The sequence below is a fragment of the Nyctibius grandis genome, chromosome 3, assembly GCF_013368605.1.
Source record: "Nyctibius grandis isolate bNycGra1 chromosome 3, bNycGra1.pri, whole genome shotgun sequence".
NCBI classification, from domain to species: Eukaryota; Metazoa; Chordata; class Aves; order Nyctibiiformes; family Nyctibiidae; genus Nyctibius; species Nyctibius grandis.
Window position 1 is genome coordinate 102,481,057 of NC_090660.1, and position 23,686 is coordinate 102,504,742.

The 23,686-nt window shown below is 43.4% G+C and overlaps 1 protein-coding gene and 1 long non-coding RNA gene across 4 annotated transcripts in view; one reads left to right on the forward strand and one right to left on the reverse strand.

The window, feature by feature from the left end:
- TMEM65 (transmembrane protein 65) overlaps positions 1 to 17,232 on the reverse strand; it is a 35,952-nt gene extending 18,720 nt beyond the window's left edge. Inside the window, exons 1-2 of one of the 2 annotated variants that reach the window (XM_068396096.1) lie at positions 16,713 to 17,232; positions 8,730 to 8,801 (exon numbers count right to left, since the gene is read on the reverse strand). In XM_068396096.1, coding sequence (XP_068252197.1) covers positions 8,730 to 8,801; positions 16,713 to 17,031 — 391 coding nt within the window. In that variant the 5' untranslated portion in view covers positions 17,032 to 17,232. The remainder of the gene's footprint in view (positions 1 to 8,729; positions 8,802 to 16,712) is intronic. The other variant, XM_068396097.1, reaches the window with a different exon arrangement.
- Positions 16,650 to 23,686, forward strand: part of LOC137660901 (uncharacterized) — a 32,117-nt gene continuing 25,080 nt past the window's right edge. For both annotated transcript variants that reach the window (XR_011047806.1, XR_011047807.1), the window contains exons 1-2: positions 16,650 to 16,845; positions 19,415 to 19,539. This is a non-coding gene — a long non-coding RNA (uncharacterized lncRNA). The remainder of the gene's footprint in view (positions 16,846 to 19,414; positions 19,540 to 23,686) is intronic.

The window sequence follows — 23,686 nt, forward strand, 5'->3', positions numbered from 1 at the left end:
GCAGGATAGTCTAGGTTTATATATCATACAACTTAATTTCAACTTTATCTGCAGTGCTTACTGGATGTTCATCATCCAATATTGTGAGTATATAATACATTTACCCTGTTATCCCTTCCAAAAACGTGATACATCATTCAGGTCCTTTTAAAGATGTTTAACAAAACACAGAGACCTAAGGTAGAAATCCTGACCAGGAAGCTAGGAGAAAGTAAAAAATGCCAACAGGTATCCCGAGACTCAAATCACTGTCTTTATCATTAAGATGTTTCCTTCCTGATCTAATCCAATTCTCTACCAGTGCCTTATAAATTTAAAGGTCAGCCTTTCACTTCGACTCAAGCAGGTTCACACCAAAATAGGATTTGCAGTGGTTTGCTTAACAAGGTCTGAAACCACAGCTGAAAAAAATTAGAAATAAGATGCTTGCCTCAAGATTCAAGGGGTTAATCAGCTAAAATGATGACAATGCAGAAAGAATTTGCAGTTTGTAAGAGAGATGCAGGGTAAGTATACAGAGTTTGAGCTGCCTCCTTCAGAGAGAAATGGAAAATGTCAGAAAAACAGCAGAAGTGTTTGTATAAAAATGCCAGAAACATGGTAACAGGAACAAGGTGGTATTCTGATCTGTGCATTCCAGACATGAGTGGTTATATATTATTAAAGAAAAAAATAAAAAATAAGAAGGTATTTGAGTGCTGCCAAGAAATAAGCTGGCTGTAGGAATTCCTTGACTGGACTGAGCCATCCACAGAGTCAAAATTCTCTGTCTCAGAAAACCAAAATCCTACTCATCATCCCAAAAGGAGGTTGGCTCTTCTTTCCCTCCTCACCTTTCCATTTCAGTGCTCGGGGACTGCAATGATCTCCCAGGAGCTAAAGGAGGGACACCTCTCAATGGCATAGCAAACTCTTCTGCCTTTGGATGAACGAATCCTCCCCAGGATTATTAACACCTTCTCCACTAGCTATAGAAAAAAACACGTAAGTAGTTCAGACTAACATTAGAGTGGAATTAATCTCATCCAAATATATTCGTCCAATTGTGTTTCAGTAAGATGAGGTGTTGGCACATCTCTGTCAGCACTGATTTTTCTTGGGCCTCTCTGGTTTGAGGTAAGTATCTAGCAATCATTTCACTGGTTTGCAGCTGAGCAGAGCAGCAGCTCAGCAACAGTGTTGAACTGGAAACTAGTAAGACCACCGTATCTATGTATTATCAGGGTGTAAGATAGGTTTTTGGCTGCCCTCCAAAGCAGGTTCATGTAAGAGAATAAGCAAAGCAATTCTGTGGGATACCACAAAAGATTTGTTAACAAGAATTATCAGGGCTCTGTGCACAACCCAAGAGATCTGATCTAGTAGAGGGCTTTCATCGCCTTTAAATAGTGCAGCGTTAGGCATCAGTGATGCCTACGTATGAGCACTCATGAAATATCTAGGGAGTTATATATACAATTGTAACATCCTTTATTTAATGATGTTCCCTCCAGGTCCTGTTTTTAAAAGAAATCTGAGAAAATAGCAAGAGATTAGTTTATTTATTCCCACCCCTCCTCTCCCTTACGCCCTTCCCCCACCTGACCAAAGCCACACTCATTTGCCCAGGAAAGAATGGGAGGAGAAAAAAAGGTAATTTATGAAGAATAGGGAGCAGCACTGGCTTTCCAGCCCAGGTACATGATCCGATGCTCGCAGCCAGCAGCACATCCCCTTGGAGGACAATGCTGACTGATGACAGCCTGTGTGGCACCCAGGGGAACTGGGATGATCCCTCCTCCATTGCCCTAGCATGAAACAGAGCACACTAATAACACGGGGGACTTATGCCTCATAGCAGATGTAGCGATCCGGTCGTTATGCACACTGGCTTTTTTCAACACACTTGCTATTTACACTGTCACTCCCAGGCACGGAGAGTGAAATTTTGCCTTTTGCAATATCGAAAGGGTCTTGAAATGAGAAAAAGTGACTTAGTTAATAGCAAAGGGTTGTTTAGCCTGGAGAAAAGGAGGCTCAGGGGAGACCTTATTGCTGTATACAACTACCTGAAAGGAGGTTGTAGTGAGGAGGGTGCTAGTCTCTTCTCCCAGGTAACAAGCGATAGGACGAGAGGAAACAGCCTCAGGTTGTGGCAGGGGAGGGTTAGATTGGATATCAGGAAAAATTTCTTCACAGAAAGGGTTATCGAGCAGTGGAACAGGCTGCCCAGGGAAGTGGTGGAGTCACCATCCCTGGAGGTATTTAAAAGAGTAGATGTTGTTTAGGGATATTGTTTAGTGGTTGACTTAGTAGCGCTAGGTTAATGGTTGGACTCAATGATCTTAAAGGTCCTTTCCAACCTAAACAATTCTGTGATTTTGTGAAGAGAGATGTTTACTGTAAGAGCAAATTCAAGGCTGGCAACAGCAGTGCTTCCCACAGTCCCTGGTACCAGCAACACCTGTACTCAGTCAGACAGCAACAGCCCTGCCAACAACCAACACCATGTGCAGGCAGTTACAGCAGCGCTGTAACACCAGGAGGGCAACTGGTAAATTTGATGGGTTTGGTGGGATTTTTTTCTTGACCCCCTTTAAGAGAAATCTACTATGATCTTTACAGAAAGCTGCAGACAAACTGCTATTAAATCACATACTACTAAGTATCAGCCTTTTCTCAAGCAGAAAGTTTCATTCCCTGCCTGAGGACAACCTTGGAAGCAAGTAAGACCGCAGCAATAAGCTTCTCTATGAAATAATTTTAAATGCATATGGAGTTTATTGCTTTTCATCTGTCTCAGAATTAAGACAGCTACCCAGAATGAGACCGAGTGGACAGATAAACTGAAAGGTCTTCAAACACTTCGTTCCAGACTCACATTAAGTGTAATTATGCCCCTACTAATTTCTCACTGTGTTGGGTCAATAAAGATAATAGTATGAACTCCGCTTAAGTCCTTAAGAAACTATGCATACCTGTCAGCAAAAGACAACACCATAAGAAACCACTAACAATTTAAGTTCCAGCCATAAATTACACTCAGATAATTTGCACCTCTCCATATAAATGCCTACTGAATACAAAACACCGTAGCAAAGAAGCTATTCTTAACTCTTAACCTACTGCTAGAGGTAGCACAGTGGGTTCATCACTTGGGTACCTTTCTCCTTCCCTTCCCCACGTAACTTAGGAAAGCCTCTGGCTGCATTTGTGAAACTAGTCGAGACTTCAACGTCTGACCCTGCACAGTCAAAGCCAAGCCACAATGTCAGCTGTCTTTGGCAAATGGCTGAAGGAATGAATGTTATACGATATAACGTAAAAATAGACAAAATACATTTTACATGGAGCTTGACCTCAAAGCGTTTTCTTTTGGCTTTTATAAGAATATGGAATATCTGCTGGGTTATTATGCAGCTGCATTATTTAGTAATTTATTCTGCACGTGAATTTTAAGTTCTACTAAAAAAAATTTACTCTGTTCATGAAAATGGTCTGAAATTACTAAGATTGTTGATTTTGTAAATAAAGTCATATAAATAAGGAGGAGCAGAAGACAACAAAGACTGTTGGGCTCTACTCTTCCTGTAAACGTACAGCTCTAAGTTCACTTTCAACTCTTTCAAACAAACTGCCATTATTCTGCAAAACAAAAAAAAAAAAAGGAAAATTATTCTCCTGTTCAGTGTTTCTGCAGCCTTTCGTGAGCACGAGCCCTCCCTCGGGAGGATTAACTAGCTCAGTTGCAAGTGCATCCAGCTGCAGAGCTACCCCAAGCTTCAGCCCACATCACATCACTGCAAGGCACCGCTGTGCACACCCTCCCTCTAAAGCCTCTTCAGGACCTCTGCTCTATGAAGTACTACACATCTGATCCATTTATTTAATCCCAGTGTTGCTTAATCTTCCTGTGAAACTACTCAACGCCACTTCATGAAAGACTGGGTTCCACCACTTAGCACAGCGTTTTTCAACTTTTCATGTTTTACCTTCTCCACTGCTAGTTTTTTACCTGTTCCTTTGTCACAATTTCAACTGTGAGCAGGCAGCAGACTCCTGTGAGTGCTGAAATTATGTGCTCCACCTCCAGGTCCACTAATCAGCTTGAGAACTATTAAACTACAAACACAAACTCATAGCTGAGACTAAGCTTTTCTGCACACATAAGCCTGTTTTGTTTTCTACATGGGCGGAAATACGGAATCTCATCTATTTAACACTTTTCCCCTTGGCAGCAGAAAGTATGCTGTGGCACTGGTGTATTGCCTGCATCAGTGACATACCTGTGACGCCAGTATTTACTGGAGACCTTAATTAAATTTGCGCTCCTACATTTTTTTTCATGCTGTGTGATGCAGGCTGATCTCAGTGTGCCTCCAGCGTCCTTCCTTCCCTCCCTCATTCTCATCTGCTTCTCCAAAATCTGGGCAATGTTTACGCATCCTCTACTCCAGCAGCGAGGAAGGGGATGGACTCAGGCTGAGGATGCCTTTTGCAGTGCTGAAGCAAAGTGCTGTGTGATACAGCAGGGGCAGCCACTGATCCCAGAAGGAAAAATCCTGGATAGTGAGCCAGAGGAAAGGCTAAGAGAGACAGCTCCCTACCTAGTCACAAGAGGCAAGAGGAATTTTGAGGTCAAAAATGCTCTCAAATGTAATTCACAATACTAAAAAAGTAATCTGGGAGATCGAAGCAGTATTGCTCACTAGTGCAAGTCACCAAACATGCTGTTAAGTGACACAGTGGGACCCCAGAACAAACTCCCACCTGAGGCACAATAACCCTCATGGCACATCCCATGAGAAAACAGGAAAGGTAGAACCTCAGGTCAAATACAAAACTGCACCCTGAAGTGATCTAAAGTCATGTTGCTGCTGCAAGGGGTGATTTGATACTTTTCCTCCCGTTCCTAAATTCCCTCCTGATCATTTGGGACTTTTCCTTTATTCTAGCATTTGTGCTCAGCCAGGTGTACAGCCAGGCCCAGGGAAGAACGGCAGTGCTAGCACGGAAAGCCGAAACAGGACTGCACACCCAGAGGTTTTTGGGGCAGGGGGGAAGAACAGGATACTCCCTTTGCACAGCCTGGGTGAAGCCAACAGTAAATCCACACCCATACAGAGAAGTCACATCTACTACACATCAGCTCATCCACAGCTCATCTGTGCATGCTCCTATCCCACACTGGGGAAGCTATCTTGATTTTTTCCTCCATGGCTGGGAAAGAATAATTAAAGTGAGCTCTTTTCTTTTTTGTTAACTGAGCTTTTACACAAGGTCAGACGTAAATTGTAGTAAAAGTCAGCCACATTAGTGTCCAACTGCAAAAACTGAAATACGCAGCATCTGGAAGTAAGGCTGATACGATAGAGTCCTAGTATCCAACCCAGAGAAGCAAACCAACAGTGAAAACATTACAAATCCAAAGATTTCTTTTCTTTCTGATAAATCAGATCCAATAAATGAGCAAACAACAAGTCACATATATTTCCCACCGGAACCAGTCATCTTCCACATGGGCCATTTGTGCTGTATCAGAACCACCAACACACCTTTGTTACATTCAGGGAGAGGGACACCGAATCACGAGAAGTCTGTCCGACATTTTCAAGAGGAAAAGGTCACCAAGCTGATTATTTATAACACCACTGCCACTTTTGCAGCTACCTGTTTACTTTATTTACTTTGCTCCGTGAAATAATATAAAACAGGTAAAAGAAAAACTGGGGAGGGGGGCAGATTTCAAGCCGCTCTCACCATCTCTTCTCTCTGGCAAAAATCTTTATTAGGCAAGACAGCTGTGGATCCAGCTGGCAATTCTTACGTCTCTTCACCTTGAACAAAACAGTTAATTTTATGTTTGTAACATCACATATTTACTTGTGCTTTGTAAAAATCAGCCCATTGCCAGGACATAATGAAGCAAGGAAACAGCTGGATTGAAATGCTATTTGCAATCTGAAAATACAAGATGATGGTATTTAAAAGAGCAGCTGGCTAAAGAAATCAGTTTGTTCCATGCACATTTCTCTCCAGTCTTCCATGAAATCCAATAAAGCCAATAAACCACAATTTCTGCCCATTCAGATAGCCATAAAAGATGCGATAATATCCTAATGGAGACTGGTGATTCACACTTTTGGTGTAAGACGAGTTACAGCAAACTGGCCAGCAGTAAGGGATGGATCACCGCATAGAGCCAAAAGCTATCAAGAGCAAATAACCGAAAGCCATGAACAAAAGTTATTTTCACAGTACAATAACCAGAAACTGATGATGTCTAAAATAAAAATGCAGCAGGTCAAAATGCAACAATTACCTGTTGGTTCACAGGAAGCATTTGGACCTGAAGAAAATACCAGAGCTTTGTAGTAATACAACTTTATGTACATCAACAACCCCGAAGCAGACAGACCTCTGTCTGTGGCATGGGCAAGAATCACATACTGTGTCCCGTGCCTCCTCCTAACCCTGCCTGAAGGCTTCCCAGAAAGTTTTGAAAGGACTGCTGGTGTCCAGCTGACAGGTCCCAGACTATCTCCAAGAAGCGAGCTTTGGGAACCAAAGCCTGGGCCACCGCTGAGACCCACCTCTCTCGCTCCTCTCAGTTCAAGTTGGCCTTGCTGTAGAAACCTTTTTCCTCGAACTTTTCCACTCTTTTTGAGAAGAAAAAGATTTTTCAAGGCTTCATCCTTCCCCCAGGTCATGCAGGAGCCTTTCACCACCAGGATCACTGCCACATGGTAAGGCAAGTTTTAACTCTGGAAATGCCTATGCTCCTATCTGACATCCTAAAAAGCTACAAAGTATTTAGCAAGCATGTTGAGGAAAGGTTTTATCCCTGGGTACAAGAAGTAGGAGAGCATAAAACAAGCCACATACTCCTTATGTCTGCTTTAACGTGACGGGAGAGTTGCCATAGAATATGCCCCATCTCCAAACACATAATATTGTGGTCTTCAAACATGTTCCTATTTGTTCTTTTTATTATCTAGAGAGAAACATGTAAGTCAAAAAAATAACCTGTTGGAATTTGCCAAAAGCTAAAGCACGTGAGTTTGTCAAAATTAAATTAAAAAAACCCTCAAAGAATACCCAAAAAGCAATGAACATGATGAGTCCATCACATACAAATGGAAACTGGCAAATGATGTAGCAAAAAAAGTACAGCAAGCAGCAAATATCAGTACATATTATGGCTGCTAGGGTAGATATTTTATTAATAATTAACATACAAATACCTAAGAATCCAAAGTAAATGAACACTGGAAAAAACAGCTATGATTTTATATCCTGTAGTTTTCAATGAAATACGCACTCTGATGGGTTAAAAAACAGTATTTCGTGGGGTTTGCCTTAAAACGCTCCCTGTGTTTCAGAGGAAGCAAGGGTTTTGTTTCAGGCACGGGTTAGTCACATCCCAAAAATTCCAAGGGGCTGGTTCGATGTTAAAGGAATCTCACACACAGCAACAAAACGGAAACAAGAACGTGTAGTTTCAGGGTTTTGAAATAACACTGTGCTAATTTAAGGAGAAAGGAAGAAAGATGGGGGCACAAGAGCCACTTCTTGTAAAAAAATAAACACCACCAGGTGATCCAAGACAGCTTCCTTAAGCACTATGTTTGCATGATGTATTTACCTCATATTTCCATTTACTTTTTCTTTTCAGAAAAGATTTTCTCCTGGAGACATCAGCTGCCTCTGTAGTTCCACATTTGGACTGACTAAATAATAAATAAGGCTGACTACGGCTAAGAGATTTCAGTTGAATGAGTAAGCCTTAAATAATTTCTTTTTTAGAGAAACTGGTAGACTTCATTTTCTTTTAATTTCGATTACACACTGAAACAGTACCTCTGTGTTCACAGAGTAAACTCGATCCATTTCATTCATGCCTATTACAGGGAGATATGTGTGTTTCTAATCTATCACTACGAAAGGTTTAAGTTGCATTGTAAGTAAAAGTTGCATTTCAAGTGATCTTTCCTAATAAGACCTAAAACAAAAGCACCTCTCGTACCAGACAATGTAGCTAAAAGGAAAATCTGTCTCCTGATAACTATAAAATGTATTCTTTTACACGAGACACATACAGTTGAAGAACAATGGCTCAAGGTTTAGATATTTTTTAAAAAAAATTCATGATTTAAGAGATGTCCATGCATGACAACTATTTGGCACACATCACATGCTTAAACACATGCAAAAGATGGAAAACAAATTTTAACTGGAGCAATCATCTGTTTTACCTTTTCTAAAACATTAATTGCAGGGAAGGGCAAAGGCAGCTAACTAAATAACGATTTTTTTTAACAGTAATATTATTTCTGCATTATGTTTGGACGATGTAATTTAATGCACAGTGCTTTCATAGGAAAAGGTGTAAGGTAGATGACACTGAGCTTCTTCAAGTAAATGAAGCTGTTTCGCAGTCTTAAATCTCTGGTCAAGTATTATCTAGAAACTATGGCATAGCTCAGGAGTTTCCACAAGACCTGGACTTGAAACACTTCTTCGGTCACAGTAAGTCCCTGAAGTACTATGGGGATCACTGAAATTCTTGAGACTGAAGGCTTTACATTAATGTAAATAAACAAAAACTGTATACTTTTATTTCTTGTAGCAATACATGCCAAGTGCATCAAAACAAGCAAGCAGAAAGTCTGCCAAACCAGCAGCCTGCTGGCCTTATGCAATGCCACGTCTTAGCAAACACACTTTTTCGTTTGTTTTTTTTACTGTACCAAATGTACTGGTCGTCTCTGGTGATACTACCTCCTTCGCTGGCTTCTCAAGTGGTTTAGGATATCTGGATGCTACAATGAGTTTTCAAAAGCAAGACAGCAATAGGTCATTACTTAAAGTCTTCCAATCAACACTGGAGCATCTGCCAGCAAGGAAAGAGCCTTTATAAACACCAAGACGGCTGGATTTCTCTAGGTCTCACACCAATTCCACTTGAATGTTTGCAGGCTCTCCTCTGCAAAATAATACAGCAAAGTTTCTCCACCTAAGCAGAGAACTCAAACTGGGACCTGCTTCAAGCTATACGAGCAAGTAAAATTTCAGAATACGGCAGAAAACCAAACCACAAAAGCAAAATCAACATGAATTTCAGAAAACAGTACCTTGCTGAACGTGGCTTAAAGGTAGTTATAGTGACATTCAACTTCTTCAGAGAACAGTTTCAGGATAGTTTTATCACAAGTGACCAAGCACCAACCTTATTGTTTACAACATTAAACCTCAGCCCCTTCTAATACTTAATATACACATGGCCCTGTCCCAAAGTACTATCTATATTAGCACAAATTAAATTAGCCTCACAGAGTTTAAAGCAGAGATTATTACCAAATTTCTTCAAAGTTAAAATTCTATGAAAATTTTTCTATATAGCTAACATTTCCATAAGATACTACGTGTGTATCGAGATGACATGATGAAAAACTCAACTTTCCCAAGCTACCTAAATTTGCCGGTTTATTGTTACTTAAAAAAGGAAGTCCAAATAAATCACATGCATCCAGTTGAAATAGAGCTTAAACATGAAGGAGCACTGCAATAAAGACACACAATGTCTGACTGACTAATGCAACACAGTAAGGGCAAGAATAAACAACAGAAATAGAGATTTTCCACTGCCCAAGAGGACATTTTGGAGGTGTGGTTTCGTTCATGCATTTTTTTTGAGTTTTGGGATTTGGTTGGTTTTTTTGGTTATGTGTGTGGGTTTTTTTTTCCACACTACACTTCCACTTTTGAAAGGCTTCTTGAGGAATGGGGCATACCTCTCAACAGGTCTTCAGAAGTATTAAATCTCTTAACTAATGCACCCCCACGCAGTGTCCAGACCTTCCCATGCACTTTGTCTTTTCTGATAATGGACATCCATATTCTTGAGACAGGATGTAAGAAAAGAGAATCTAAAAAAAGTTGAACTAAATTTCATAACAAGTGAGAATCCAATCTAGAGATAAAAAGGAGGTGGAACTCCCACCTCTACCTGTTACTCAACAGAGCAGCTGCAGGGTTCACTCGATCAACCAGGCTTATCCCTGGTCATAACATCTACATAACCACTGTGGGCTGTCAGAAGAGCGAGAACCCAGCTTCCCTGGGCCAGGCTCCGATCCAGCTCCCTGCAGAGGGCAGAAGGCAGAGCCCTGCTCTTCAGCATCAACACCTGGGAAAGCTACAGCAGTTTTATGCATCCAGTATTCCAGATATAGAAGCACATGACAGCTAAGGGGCTGAATACTGCTTATGATTTCTCCCTCTCTTCACCAAAGCTCAAGAAAAATAGTGTCAGAGCAACTACAAAAGATATAACTCACACTCCTCACTCCTCTTTTTTTTTTCCCCTGGCAAAATGGCATCAATTTCAAGTAAATGGCTAGGATTTAACATTAGCATTAACTGACATTTAGGGTGAGAAGTCTATTATAATAGTTTCTTTATCCCATTTAATAAAATACTTTGCATTACACAGATGACCACCATTTGAAAATAGAACAGTTCCATCTGTAGATGTTAAAGAAAATGACCAGTAGAGTCTCTGTAGCACCCTTCCTTCTGCACTCTGCCTTCATGAGAGGGCTCCATGATGGGGGGAGAGATTAAAAAAAGTTTCAGAAGCAAAAAGACAAGTAGCACATGTTTCCATCTGAAAAACAATATTCCTTTCACCACTAAGTATTTTTGACTCAGCAGTGAGATTAGCAATAGTCTGGTGTACGCTGTGCTGGCCTAAGAACACAAAGGGACTGCACGCAGGTGGGCTGGCAAGTGTTTGCCATTTTCTCAGCTTGACGGGGCACTTCAAACTTGCGAATCAGACGTTTGCCAGCAGTCTGCCAGAAGACCTTTTCCTAGAACAGCAATCAAACACCAGAGCTAAAAAACAATTTCTTGACCTAGGTCACAGCAAGGGAGAGGTAGGTTATTTTCTCCACACGCAGCTCAGAGTTCACCTGCATATGTTGGGCCTGTAAAGGAGAGAGGGAGAGAGAACCGTCCCCACCAGGTGCCATCGTACCTGCCAAAGCATGCCAACAAGACTGTCCCCTCTTCCCCCAGCTCAGCGGGCTGGGCGGTCCTCACAAGAAACCTCACACTCGCACTGTGAAATCACTCTTCAAACAAGACACGTACTTCCAGAAGGACTGAGTTAGGCTTTGTTGTGTTAACGCAGATTAAGTTCTAACAAAAAGAGGTACTAAAATCCGAGTAGTCCTAAACCACCATGGCAGATGAACTGGTTTGTTCGCAATAGCAAAAAGCATCTGACTCGTGCAACAAAGGGGATCTTTTTCATAGGCGATCACGTTTGGAGTGTCTAAAAACCTCAGTGAAATCTGTTTGTCTTTGATGACATTTGCAGTCTTCTGAATTAACTTTTCCATTTAAAGTTGTGGAAGAAGGGGCACCCAAGATATTCCAGTAAATTGGAGAGCTCAAAAATTTAACACCAGATCATAAACCAGAGATGTTTCTTCTGACACCAAAGTAAGATTTCACCCAACGATGGCTAAAAGTTTGCAAATTCCTACAAAGATCTTGACCCAGCTGTGAGCCCTACTGATGCATGGAGGTGGTGCCCTTTACCTGCACGCTAACTTTTTTTTTAAAAAAAAACAAAGATAAGACGCAATAACTTGAAATTATGAACATTTTTCTATCAGAACGCAACAGTTTGGTCAGATTACTTATTAAACCATGTATGGTATGACATACCAATGCCTTCAAAGAGAATCTAGCTAAAGACTGCATTCTCCAATACCTGCAAGTTAAACCAACAAAACTAGCTGTCATGACTGCATTGCTACTGGGTTTTTTCATGCTTTCCAGTTAATACACAACCTCAACAGGCAAAGAAACAAGCAATTACACTTCAAAAGGTGTATTTAGTGACCACATCACAAACGCCTTCCATTTAAAATATAAAATGCAGCTTGGTGGTTTCAGGGAATTGTGTTCAATGTACATACATTATATATTAAAAAAAGTATATATTTTACATATTATATATACACAAAGGTATATACTGTATATATATTTTATGTATATGTACACAAAGATGGGAAAACAGGAACTGTTTTTCCATCTTGGCAATAAAAGATGGGAAAATAATGGATTCTCTAACTATCAAGACCTGAGATCTCTTAAAGGCCCTAGATAGCCATCGTGTTAGTATTATTAATGGAAAATGGTTACATGTGGGCTCAGGAATATTTTAACCCAGCACAGATAAGAACAACAGTACCCTTAGAAGAAATAAAGATGCAGCAGACACGCTAAGTTTAGTATTTCTTGCCTAAGCAAGTCAAACCCTTTAGCATTTTTCCTCCTTGCTACCAGGCTTGCTGCGCTGCTTAGAAGTGCTTTCATGAATCATTTCATATCATACGCTGGAAACTAAAGGTAGAAAACCTGAATATAAGCCCCTTAAGAAAGAAGTTACATCTTCTTTCTACTACCACTCTTTTATAATGGAAAATTGCTATAGAAGGTCAGAAGCATTAAATCATTCTCCACATTGCCAGTAAGATTTTTACACTTTCATCTCCCCCGTGCAAGAAAGGAGCAACAGGAAAGAGGATTTGACTGTCTGCTGCCAACAAAACTAAGCCTTCAATATGGGGCACCACTTCCACACACAGGAAAGCAGAATTGTTACATTTTAAATGAATTGGCCTACTTGCTACTTCAGTGTTGCTGTAACTATGAGAAAGAAAAATACAAAACATTTGTATTCAAGTCCACCTGCATTATCTCCATCTGGCATGGCTGACATGCTTACAAGAAACCAAGCTGAAATTTAAAAACTTTGTTTCAAATGTCTTCCTGGGGAAATGCAAGACCTTATTCACCTTTGCAAGACTGGAAGGGTGGGGGGGGGGGAGGGGGGGGGGGGGGGGGGGGGGCGGGGAACTACTTTAATAAGGAAGGAAAATTAAATCCAGTGAGGTCTTGCAGCTATCTTCACAAAGAGCAACTTAGTGATGTTTTGACGAAATTTTAACATAGTAAGAGATACAGATTATAGTCTAAATCTGAGAACAACTCCACCAAGATTCAGTTTCATAGCCTTCCCCCCAGCTTCTCCTATGCAAAACCTATCTATTAATTTCAGCTCAGGCTCCCAGCTTCACAGCCATCCTTTATCACAAGCTCACAGATAGAGCTCTGTCTTCTGACTCATGCCCTAAAACAAACAGAAGAATCTCAGTGTTTATTAACAAGCTAAACTGTTTAAATCGACCACCAGTGCTCAGCATCTGGAAGCTCTACGAGTCCAGACAAACATCCAGGTAAGACAGGTGACAAGGTGACAGCAGGAACGCATTCACAAACTTCTCCCCACCTACAGCTTTCGTGACTACAGCGCAAACAGACGCGTTAAGTTTCAAAAATGCTTCAGAGACTCACCTAACTTACAGGTCAACGGCTACGACTCACCTACCTGAGGACCGTCCTTCAGCGTAGCGGCCGCAGCAAAGGATGGGTTTCCCTGTAGCCTCTGCCATTAGCGGAGGCCACAGATAGTGTGTCCTGTCATATTTCACGCTAGGGCAATTAGTTGATGGAACCGCATCCTTCTGGTGGTAGGCCTGGGAATGGGCTGAGGGAGAGGCCCCATTTGGTTCTTGATGTGCCCAGGTCTCCCCATATTGCTGACAGCTTCCCCTAGCTGATATGGGGTCTGTTAGGGCACAGAAGAGGTAGTGAAGGAAGAAGGTCAAAACTTAACCCAATAAGGACTGTGTTAAGAAGGGTATGGACTCAGACCTCCCTTTCCATATAAAAGTATGAAAAGATCACAGGCACGAAACATGCTTAAGCACAGTGGCAATACTGCATAGGCATGCCATGATTGAGGAGAGATTGATTTTATGGACTCAAACAGGACACGTGAATTCACTCAGCAGGTAGACAAGTGAATTTGAAGGCTGCATTTGGATCACTTTCATTGGAAATCAACACAAGAGTAAAACTAACGACCTCATCTAAAGAATCAGCTACCGGGAGCTATAGCATGCTGCCACCGAATGAGAAGATCAAGAAGAAACTCAACATCTCCAAAACCACTTTATCTTGATTGAACTCATCAGTTGTAAAAAATCAAAAGTGACACTAGTAGATTGGAGAAAGTACTTGGGCATAAATACCTCTCACTCCCCGTCTGCTATTCACAATCACAACCTGTGCACTTAGTTAGATCATTCCTACACAGTCACCACTTCAACAGCAGGAAAGAACAAACATATAAAATATTATCTAACCATAATAAAGCACGTGAAGTACAGAATATCAACATCTAGTCCAGAAGTCATATCATTTTCTTTCCAGTGCAGCCCTTCTATTCACTTCATCTTCTTCTGGCACTCCTTGGTGTCGAGAGTGATGATACACACCCGACACGCCTCAAGAGCCTGGCTCTGTGTTCACTGCCCTTCTCCACATAAAACCTGAATTCTGTCAGTGTCGGCCCCCTGCAGAAAACAGCTATGGGCAATCCATTCCCCACTATGGACTTCTGGCACTACCATTCCCTTCCTCAGCCCACATTTGCACACCAAAGAGGATCCAGTGCTATGGTGGGTGCATCTAATGAAAGCAGAGCACCTATTTTACCACCATTGAATGATTTCTGTGCCACATTTCATCTCTTGTTCACATGATTTTAGCTCTCTAGAATATCAGGGAATGTACACAAGGTACACACTACAGTTTTAAGTTTTTCTTTTCTCTAATTTTTATTCAACAGACTTAGTAGAAGCCCTTCTTGGTTACATTTTTTTTTTCCACAACACATGAAGAAATATAAGTTCTTACAGTTAAAAGCTGACAGCTGTTATCATGCTGCAGTCTGGTAAAAAAAACACAAATGGAGCTGGCTACAGGAAAAGGTTATTTTCAAACAAGTCTTATGAAGCTACTAGATAGGCAGATCAAGAATCCGACTCCAAGGACCAAGGTCTGATGGCATTATAACACTTTGCGCAGCCCTTATCCGTGAGACTACAAAGCCCACAGCCGAGGTTTTGTTGAAACAATCTCTCCGGTGAGATTAACGCTTGCAGTTTCGGGCACAAGTGAATTGCCATTTCCACTAGTGGGATAAATTTGCAGTTAATTAATAAGGTCCCACGCAGTAAAATCTCTAAACTCAAACTAATGCTTTTGTTACTCTGTCTTCTAAATCCTAAATCATCAGAAAGGCAGAGTTTTTTATAGAAACAGACTTTCATACTATAGCTAACAGCAACTGAGCAACAAGATATTAAATAGGACCATCTGTTGAATTATCTCTGTATAAACCTTGAGACATTATACTGAAATCCATTTTAAAGTCTCATGTTGATACCAGAAGTACACAGAAGCACAAGCAACCCAGTTTCACCTGAGCAGTAACTACCGAGATAGAAACTCACACAAAAAACTCATGGCAAGAACCCTTCAGAAGCTGAGGAGGATTTGTTTGGGAAGATTATTAGTTGTTAGTATTCAAAAGTTAGTGCCAACTTACTGCTCAAAGCATACTTTCCACTGTGTTGGAAAACAAATACAACTGATTCACACTCTGCAAAACAGCAGCGCTGCTCCTAAAATGAACTGTTTAAGTGAACCACTCTCGCTCTGACTAGGAACACTAGTGTTTATATGCAAGCGTGCTATAAACAAAACCAAAGAGGTACCTGAAAATGTTCTGTCTCTTCACAAAAGCAGCATTCCTATGGCTGACCCCTGGACCTGTCCTCTGCCCACCACAAGATTCCTTCCAGACATGTACAGAAGAGCCACAAGGCACAGAAATGCCCTTTCCAAGGGCACACTACTATCAAAGTCATAAAGAGGCCTAGATCAAACGCAGGCTGATCTCTTAAGTATCTGCTATTATCTTCGTTGCAATAGGGATCGTAAATTACGGCTAGGCATCAGAACCCGAAGTACAGAGGTTGTAATTAAGAGGATTTGGTTTTGTCAGGTTTTTGATTTGTTTAAGCAAAAGCGTCAAGCTGGCACGAACAGTCGGATCGGACAAAAAAATCATCGTGAATTATTTTAATTGGTGGAGATACACCTGTAAACCTCCCCAGCACACACACGCCTTCCCGCATAAGAACCAACACTTCCAAGAAGCAATGCCGGCAAGCAGGCAGCTCTCTGTGCAGGGAAGTGTAATTCATGAATGAGCTCCCAGAGTAACAGCAGCCCAGCGTCTCTTAAGAGGTCTGAAATCAATTTACTGCTGCACTAGTGGCAAGAGGATTTTAGGAGAGACACTCTTCTACTCCCGTTCCGAAAAATGGCCACCCGCGCCTCTCCGAAACTCCTCGTGAGATGACAAACACACCGAGGGATTTGGCACGGTGGGTCATTTTAAGTTGTGAAGGTGCTGCAGATGCTTCTCGAAACTAAATTTCAGGTTGTGTGCCTAATTTAAACCTGATTACTCCGAAATACACCGGCGTACGCTCCTCGGTGCCTTGTCCTGCTGGAGTTCCCTACTCGCTCGAGGGAGTCGCCTGGGCGAAAGCGGGAGGACCCGCCACAGCCAACGCCAAACTTCGCGGGGCTCAGTCCCCGCACCGGCCCGGTCCCCCCCACCCCGCCTGCCCCTGCGGGGCCGCGCCCCGCCGCCCTCAGCGCGGCCCCGGGCAGGGGAAGGAGGCGGCGGGTACCGGCCCTCAGGCCGCCGGGACGCTGAGGGAGTCGCCGCTCACCTTGGGCGATGGCGATGGACTCGAAGCGGTGCAGCTCCCGCAGCAGGCAGCTCCGCTCGGTGGAGTGCAGGCTGTAGATGAAGTCGCGGGCTCCCTGCGCCGTGTTCAACGCCTCCATCGGCTCCTTCTTGGGGTGAGTGCCCAGCGCCCGCGACCCCCGCGGCAGGAGCAGCCCCTCGGCACCGCCTCGCAGGCTGCCGAGGCGGCGGCGGCAGCAGCAGCGCGGCGGGCCATGCAGCGAGCCCAGGCAGGAGGAGGGAGCGGCGGGGCCCCCCGGCCGCCCCAGCAGCAGCACCGCCCGGCCGAGCCACGCCGACATGGGGCAGGGGAAGGGCGCGGCGCTCGGGCCGCCAGTAAACGCCCGTCGCTGAGTCCCCGCACCGCGCTCCCGCGGCTGAATTTCACCGGGTCGCCGTATCCGCACCCAGTCACCGCCTCCGCGGCCGCTCCCGCCAGCGGCGGCGGCGCCGCACTCCGCTCCGCGCCGCTCGGGCCGCCTCAACCGCTGCCGCCCATGGCCCCGCGCCGGCGGCAGGGCGGGGCGGAGGGCGGCCGGCAGGGGGCGGTTCCGCGCAGGCGCGGCGCGGGGCGGTGGCGGGCGCCGAGCGCGGCCTCCGTCGCCCCGTCAGGGGGGCTCGGTCACCGCCACCGCCTCAGGCCCGGGGCCAACGACTCTCGCCCCCGGAGGGGGAACTCGCCTGGTTGCGGAGGAGGGGCGATTAGTGGGGGTTTAGCACCTGCTCTCCTCCAAACACCGGCGCTTTGCGAAGCTCCTGCCCAAACTCTTAGGATTACATCTATTATTAAGGTAACCTGGAAGCCCACAGGACTTCTTTGCGACAACAAAAGGTGTCCCCGACCCGCGCCAGCCTCGTAGCAGAGTAATGGAAACAAGGTTTTCTTGTCTTTCCCAGTTTGGAACGAGTCCAGGTTGCTCAAAGCCCCATCCAACCTGGCCTTGAACACTGACAGGGAGCGGGCATCCACAGCTTCTCTGGGCAACCTGTTCCAGTGTCTCACTACCCTCACAGTAAAGAATTTCTTCCTAATCTCTAATCTAAATCTCCCCTCTTTCAGTTTAAAACCATTACCCCTCATCCTGTCACTACTTGCCCTTGTAAAAAGCCCCTCTCCCACTTTCTCGGAGGCCCCTTCAGGTACTGGAAGGCTGCTAGAAGGTCTCCCTGGAGCCTTCTCTTCTCCAGGCTGAAGAGCCCCAACTCTCTCAGCCTGTCTTCATAGGAGAGGTGCTCCAGCCCTCTCATCATCTTCGCGGCCCTCCTCTGGACTCGCTCCAACAGCTCCATGTCCTTCTTCTGTTGGGGGCCCCAGAGCTGGACGCAGTACTGCAGGTGGGGTCTCACGAGAGCAGAGTGAAGGGGCAGAATCACCTCCCTTGACCTGCTGGCCACGCCGCTTTTGATGCAGCCCAGGATGCGGTTGGCCTTCTGGGCTGCAAGCACACATTGCCGGCTCATGTTGAGCTTCTCATCAATCATCACCCCCAAGTCCTTCTACTCAGGGCTGCTCTCAATCCATTCTCCACCCAGCCTGTATTTGTGCTTGGGATTGCCCCAACCCACGTGCCGAACCTTGCACTTGCTTTACTGGTACATATGCCATCCTAGGGTTTAATCCAGGTTCTGTTTTTTCAAAACACTGTATTAAAATAGTATTAGATTTTGTAATTAGACTGCAAAGAACCTAAATAACCACAGCCACAAGGGACTCACTTATTATATGCCTAGTTTATTTAATACTGAGGCAAGCGACTTCTGGAAGCACTCAAAATTTATTGCTATATGCCTAGTTCTTTTAATACCAAAAGTAGAAGACTTCTGGAGGGGGGATGTCCATCCAGGTGGTTTCTTCGGCAGGGGGGTCTGCTGCTGTCTTGGAGGGAGGCAAGCAAAAAGTTTTAACTTCTCCCTGCTCCCTCCTCTGCAGGGAGAAGTTAAAACTTTAAATAAAGCAGCAGCATTTTCTCTCCAGTTCCACTGCTGCAGAGTTAATGCGTGGTATAAAGGCAAGGATCTCATGATCAGCAGAGGTGTCTTACCTAGAGTTTGCATTTAATATTATGGTTATTTACATGTAGTGTGTGTACAGTAGAGAGGGAGAAGAAAGCGAGCGCAGAAATATAGAAAATAAGTTATAAACACCTGGATATATGATGTTATAATTTTCACCCTTTTAGAGAAATAGTGGAGATAGACAGGTGTTGGCTGCTATTTCCAGTTAAATGCGTTTTTGCCATGCAAAACGCATCCTGCCTCTGAGACAATAGATTTTTTATGGTTCTATAACTCTCTTCCAGTGCTTGCTCCTGATCAGCCACTAAGCATTTGATGATGCTCAGAACTGTACTTATCTTCCCAGGCATTTTATTGAAAAAATGGTATCTTCTGCTACTCTTCAGGGGCAACACGGCAGTTGGTAACAGTTTTCACTTCCAGATAACTGTAACAACAGAGTTCATGAAAATGTTCAAAGATGCTGTTAAAATTTTCTTAATCAAATAGCTTTTTCAATAAAAAATTGATGCTTCCACACAGAAACGCAGGACATCCAACGGGATTGTCAAACACATCTGAAAAATAAGGAAAAAACAAGCTTTCCAGATGCCAAACCTTTAATACTACAATTTGACATATTTCTGATTGTTTATGTTATATATTGTATTTGATTTTATATTCATACAGCTTGATTGCACCAGACTACGAAGACAGAGCAAAGAAGGAATACTGGTACCTGGCGAGAAAGGAGACATCTTGTCTTTCCCACCAACGAAGCCTGTGCCAGCCACCCTGTACCTCTGTTGCAAAAGGTGACTGCATTTGGATTATTCTTGGGGTGTTTTGACAGTACTCAAAACATTGCAGGTGTTTTCAGACACTGAAGGAGAGAATTTCTTTGTCCGGAGGGGCTGGTAGTCTATTGTGCCAGCCTCTAAAGGATTTCCTTATAGACGGGACCCTGTGCCAGTGTGGATCTCCGATGAAATGAATATGAAGTCAATGAGAACAAATGGGGAGTTCCCACATAGCCTTTAGGTATTTGCTGTATAGAAATATCAACCGTATAGAGAGGTGCAAGGACATTATTTAAGTAGACATGATTATGAAAATAAAGCCATTACTTGTATGTCAAGATAGAGATCAGGGTTTAGCAGACTGCAAATTCTTCTGTGGGCGGCAGCTGTGGCTTGTGCCTTTCCAAGCCTTTAAAACTGCATTGAATAAATTGGAATAAAAATGTCTCCAGAGGGACTATTCTGCAGTGACAGGGAATGAACTAGATAACCTAATAGGCTTTTTCCATAATTCTTTGTTGGAACTTTTATTTTGTGAAAAAGTGAAATTGAAGCCATTGGCTAAACTGCCACGTTAATTAATCAGACTGTCTGTTTAACTCAATTCAGCAGGTGGTATAGAGCAACTTTCATTAGTCCCTGGCACTCTAGCAGAGCTTGTGAACCTGCTGAGATGCGTATTTCTCACAATGTTCTGAAAAATGCAAGTTTCCCTTCATTTTCTTGTTTTCTTGCTGATAGGTTAATTTTCTCCTAACATGATTTATTTTATGAGTGACCAAACTAATAAGGACGGCATGCACACCAACTGACAGAAGCAGGAGGAAGTTGTTTAAAATGCTGCATGGAAAATTTGGCAATGTTCAGCCTTAAAAGCTGGAGAAATGCTTATGAAGAAATCAGCAAAAACGTGCCAACCATCTTTAAGAGAGTTTCTGTAAGGCCTTCTAAGGACTACAGAGCTGGGAGACAAGTCATTTTGTGGAGATTGGCAGGAAATATTAGGCAGCCTTTATCCTATATAAATATGGGGTGCACATTTAATAATTACATTTTTATGTGGTGAAATAAGAGAATGTTATTCATGAAGGAACTTTCTATTAAGGGAGTAACATGATTTAAGGGCTGATCGACAGCCGGCTAAACATGAGCCAGCAGTGTGCCCAGGTGGCCAAGAAGGCCAATGGCATCCTGGCCTCTATTAGGAATAGTGTAGCCAGCCGGTCTAGGGAAGTGATCGTCCCTCTGTACTCAGCACTGGTGAGGCCGCACCTTGAATACTGTGTCCAGTTCTGGGCCCCGCACTTCAAGAAAGATGTTGAGGTGTTGGAGCGAGTCCAGAGGAGGGCGACCAAGCTGGTGAAGGGTCTGGAGGGTCTGACCTATGAGGAACGGCTGAGGGAGCTGGGGTTGTTTAGCCTGGAGAAGAGGAGGCTCCGAGGTGACCTTATTGCAGTCTACAACTACCTGAAGGGAGGTTGTAGTGAAGTGGGAGTTGGCCTCTTCTCCCGGGCAACTAGTGATAGGACAAGAGGGCACAGCCTCAAGCTTTGCCAGGGGAGGTTCAGGTTGGACATTAGGAAGAATTTCTTTTCAGAAAGGGTTATTAGACATTGGAATGTGCTGCCCAGGGAGGTGGTGGAGTCACCATCTCTGGATGTGTTTAAGAAAAGACTGGACATGGCACTTAGTGCCATGGTCTAGTTGACAGGGTGGTGTAGGGGCAGCGGTTGGACTCGATGATCCCAGAGGTCTCTTCCAACCTGGTTGAGTCTGTGATTTCTGTGATTCTGTGATTCTGTGTGATTTCTCTGCCCAATGTAAAGGTATTGTTAGCTAAGGCGAGACCAAGATTTAAAGGTTGGTAAATGTCTGACACCATAAATTGCAACTATGCACAGTTTGTGTTTTACCAGTTAAGCACTATATTTAGGCAGGTCCAAATTTCTAGGAAACTTTCAGATAAATAGCTCCAGAGAGGCATGGACAAACTGATTTTCTCCTGCCTCACATTTCTGAAAAAGGCGTGGCTCTTCTGGTCCCACTAGCCCAGCTAGGGTCTGATCCTACAATTCTTTGTGTGCTAGCAGACAGAGAAATCCACAGAGAACACAACACGATGCTCACTTAAAAAAGGAGTCCTGAAATATATTGACCACTTGCTAAAATTCAAAATCCCATCTACAGTCTAAAATATTAATGTAAGACTGGATGTAAGATTGGGAGCGTAAAACATCATTACTTACTGAAATAGTGCAAAAATGAGTAAGATCTTCTCATTTAGCAATAAAAGAAGTTACAGTAATCTTGGGAAGTTGTAGGAGATCAAGTGCAAACAGGATTTTTCTGACCATCACCATCTCCCTCCTTGAACAGCTTTGTAGAATCATATGCATTGTTATATTGATAAACAGTTATAATTTATTTCAAGACAATTTTTGGCTGAGGACTCTGTACTGGCTTTGGCTGGGGTAGAGTTAATTTTCTTCACAGTAGCTGGTATGGGGATATGTTTGGGATTTGTGCTGAAAACAGTGTTGATAATACAGGGATTTTTTAGTTATTGCTGAGCAGTGCTTACACAGTGTCAAGGCTTTTTCTGGTCCTCATCTTGTTTGTGTAAATTATTCCATGTTTTTAACATTCAGGAGGCAGACAGGCATATTGTGTGGTTTAAACAAAGCTGAGGATCGTGGCAGACAATCACTGAAGTAAGGTCCCTCTGGAACACTGTGCCTGAAAGATGTAGTATGTTATTTGGATATATAAACATGGGGTTATCAAATACGAGATGAGGAGTTACACTTTTTCTTTCTTTCAAGGTAAATGCTTTTAGAATATTGTATTCAGCTACAGTGTCCTCAGCCTAAGATAAATTGCACATAGCTCAAAAAACTGTTGGGAGAATTATTAAAAGCTTGGAAAAATGCTTCTTAGTAAGAGACTCCAAAGATCAATTGAATCACTTTACTAACTGGAAGTTTGTGGGTTTAATATAAACATAGTCTCTAAGTAACTTACTTTATAAAACAACATTTTCAGCACACAATAAAATTATACATAACAGTCAAACCCATCAATGTATATCAATGTATGGCAAGTCTTGAAGCTGAAACTAGGCAGAATCAGACTATTGTAACAAAGTTTTAGCAGTGAAAATAATTAACAACTGGAACAACTTTCTGAAGGTTTATTTTCTAAAAGATGGGATCTGCTCCATATAAGAATTACGTGAAGCTTAGACAAGCTCTTAGCTCTTCTTTTAACTTAGAAGAGCCAAAAGTAGGTACTTACTATAATTCCTCCCACATGTATAATATATGGATGCACAGCACTTTTTCAAAAAGAGTCCAGTTGGAGGTCTGCGTCTAGCAGAGTCCTGCAAGGGTCGGTTCTGGGACCAGTTCTATTCAATATATTCATTAATGACTTGGATGAGGGATTAGAGTGCGCTGTCAGCAAGTTCGCTGATGACACAAAACTGGGAGGAGTGGCTGAGATGCCGGAAGGCTGCGCAGCCATTCAGAGAGACCTGGACAGGCTGGAGAGTTGGGCGGGGAGAAATTTAATGAAATATAACAAGGGCAAGTGTAGAGTCCTGCATCTGGGCAAGAACAACCCCATGTACCAGTACAAACTGGGGACAGAGCTGTTGGATACCAGCATAGGGGAAAGGGACCTGGGGGTCCTAGTGGACAACAGGATGACCATGAGCCAGCAGTGTGCCCTTGTGGCCAAGAAGGCCAATGGCATCCTGGGGTGTATTAGAAGGGGTGTGGTTAGCAGGTCAAGAGAGGTTCTCCTCCCCCTCTACTCTGCCCTGGTGAGGCCGCATCTGGAATATTGTGTCCAGTTCTGGGCCCCTCAGTTCAAGAAGGACAGGGAACTTCTAGAGAGAGTCCAGCGCAGAGCCACGAAGATGATTAAGGGAGTGGAACATCTCCCTTATGAGGAGAGGCTGAGGGAGCTGGGTCTCTTTAGCTTGGAGAAGAGGAGACTGAGGGGTGACCTCATTAATGTTTATAAATATGTAAAGGGCAAGTGTCAAGAGGATGGAGCCAGGCTCTTCTCAGTGACATCCCTTGACAGGACAAGGGGCAATGGGTGCAAGCTGGAACACAGGAGGTTCCACTTAAATATGAGGAAAAACTTCTTTACGGTG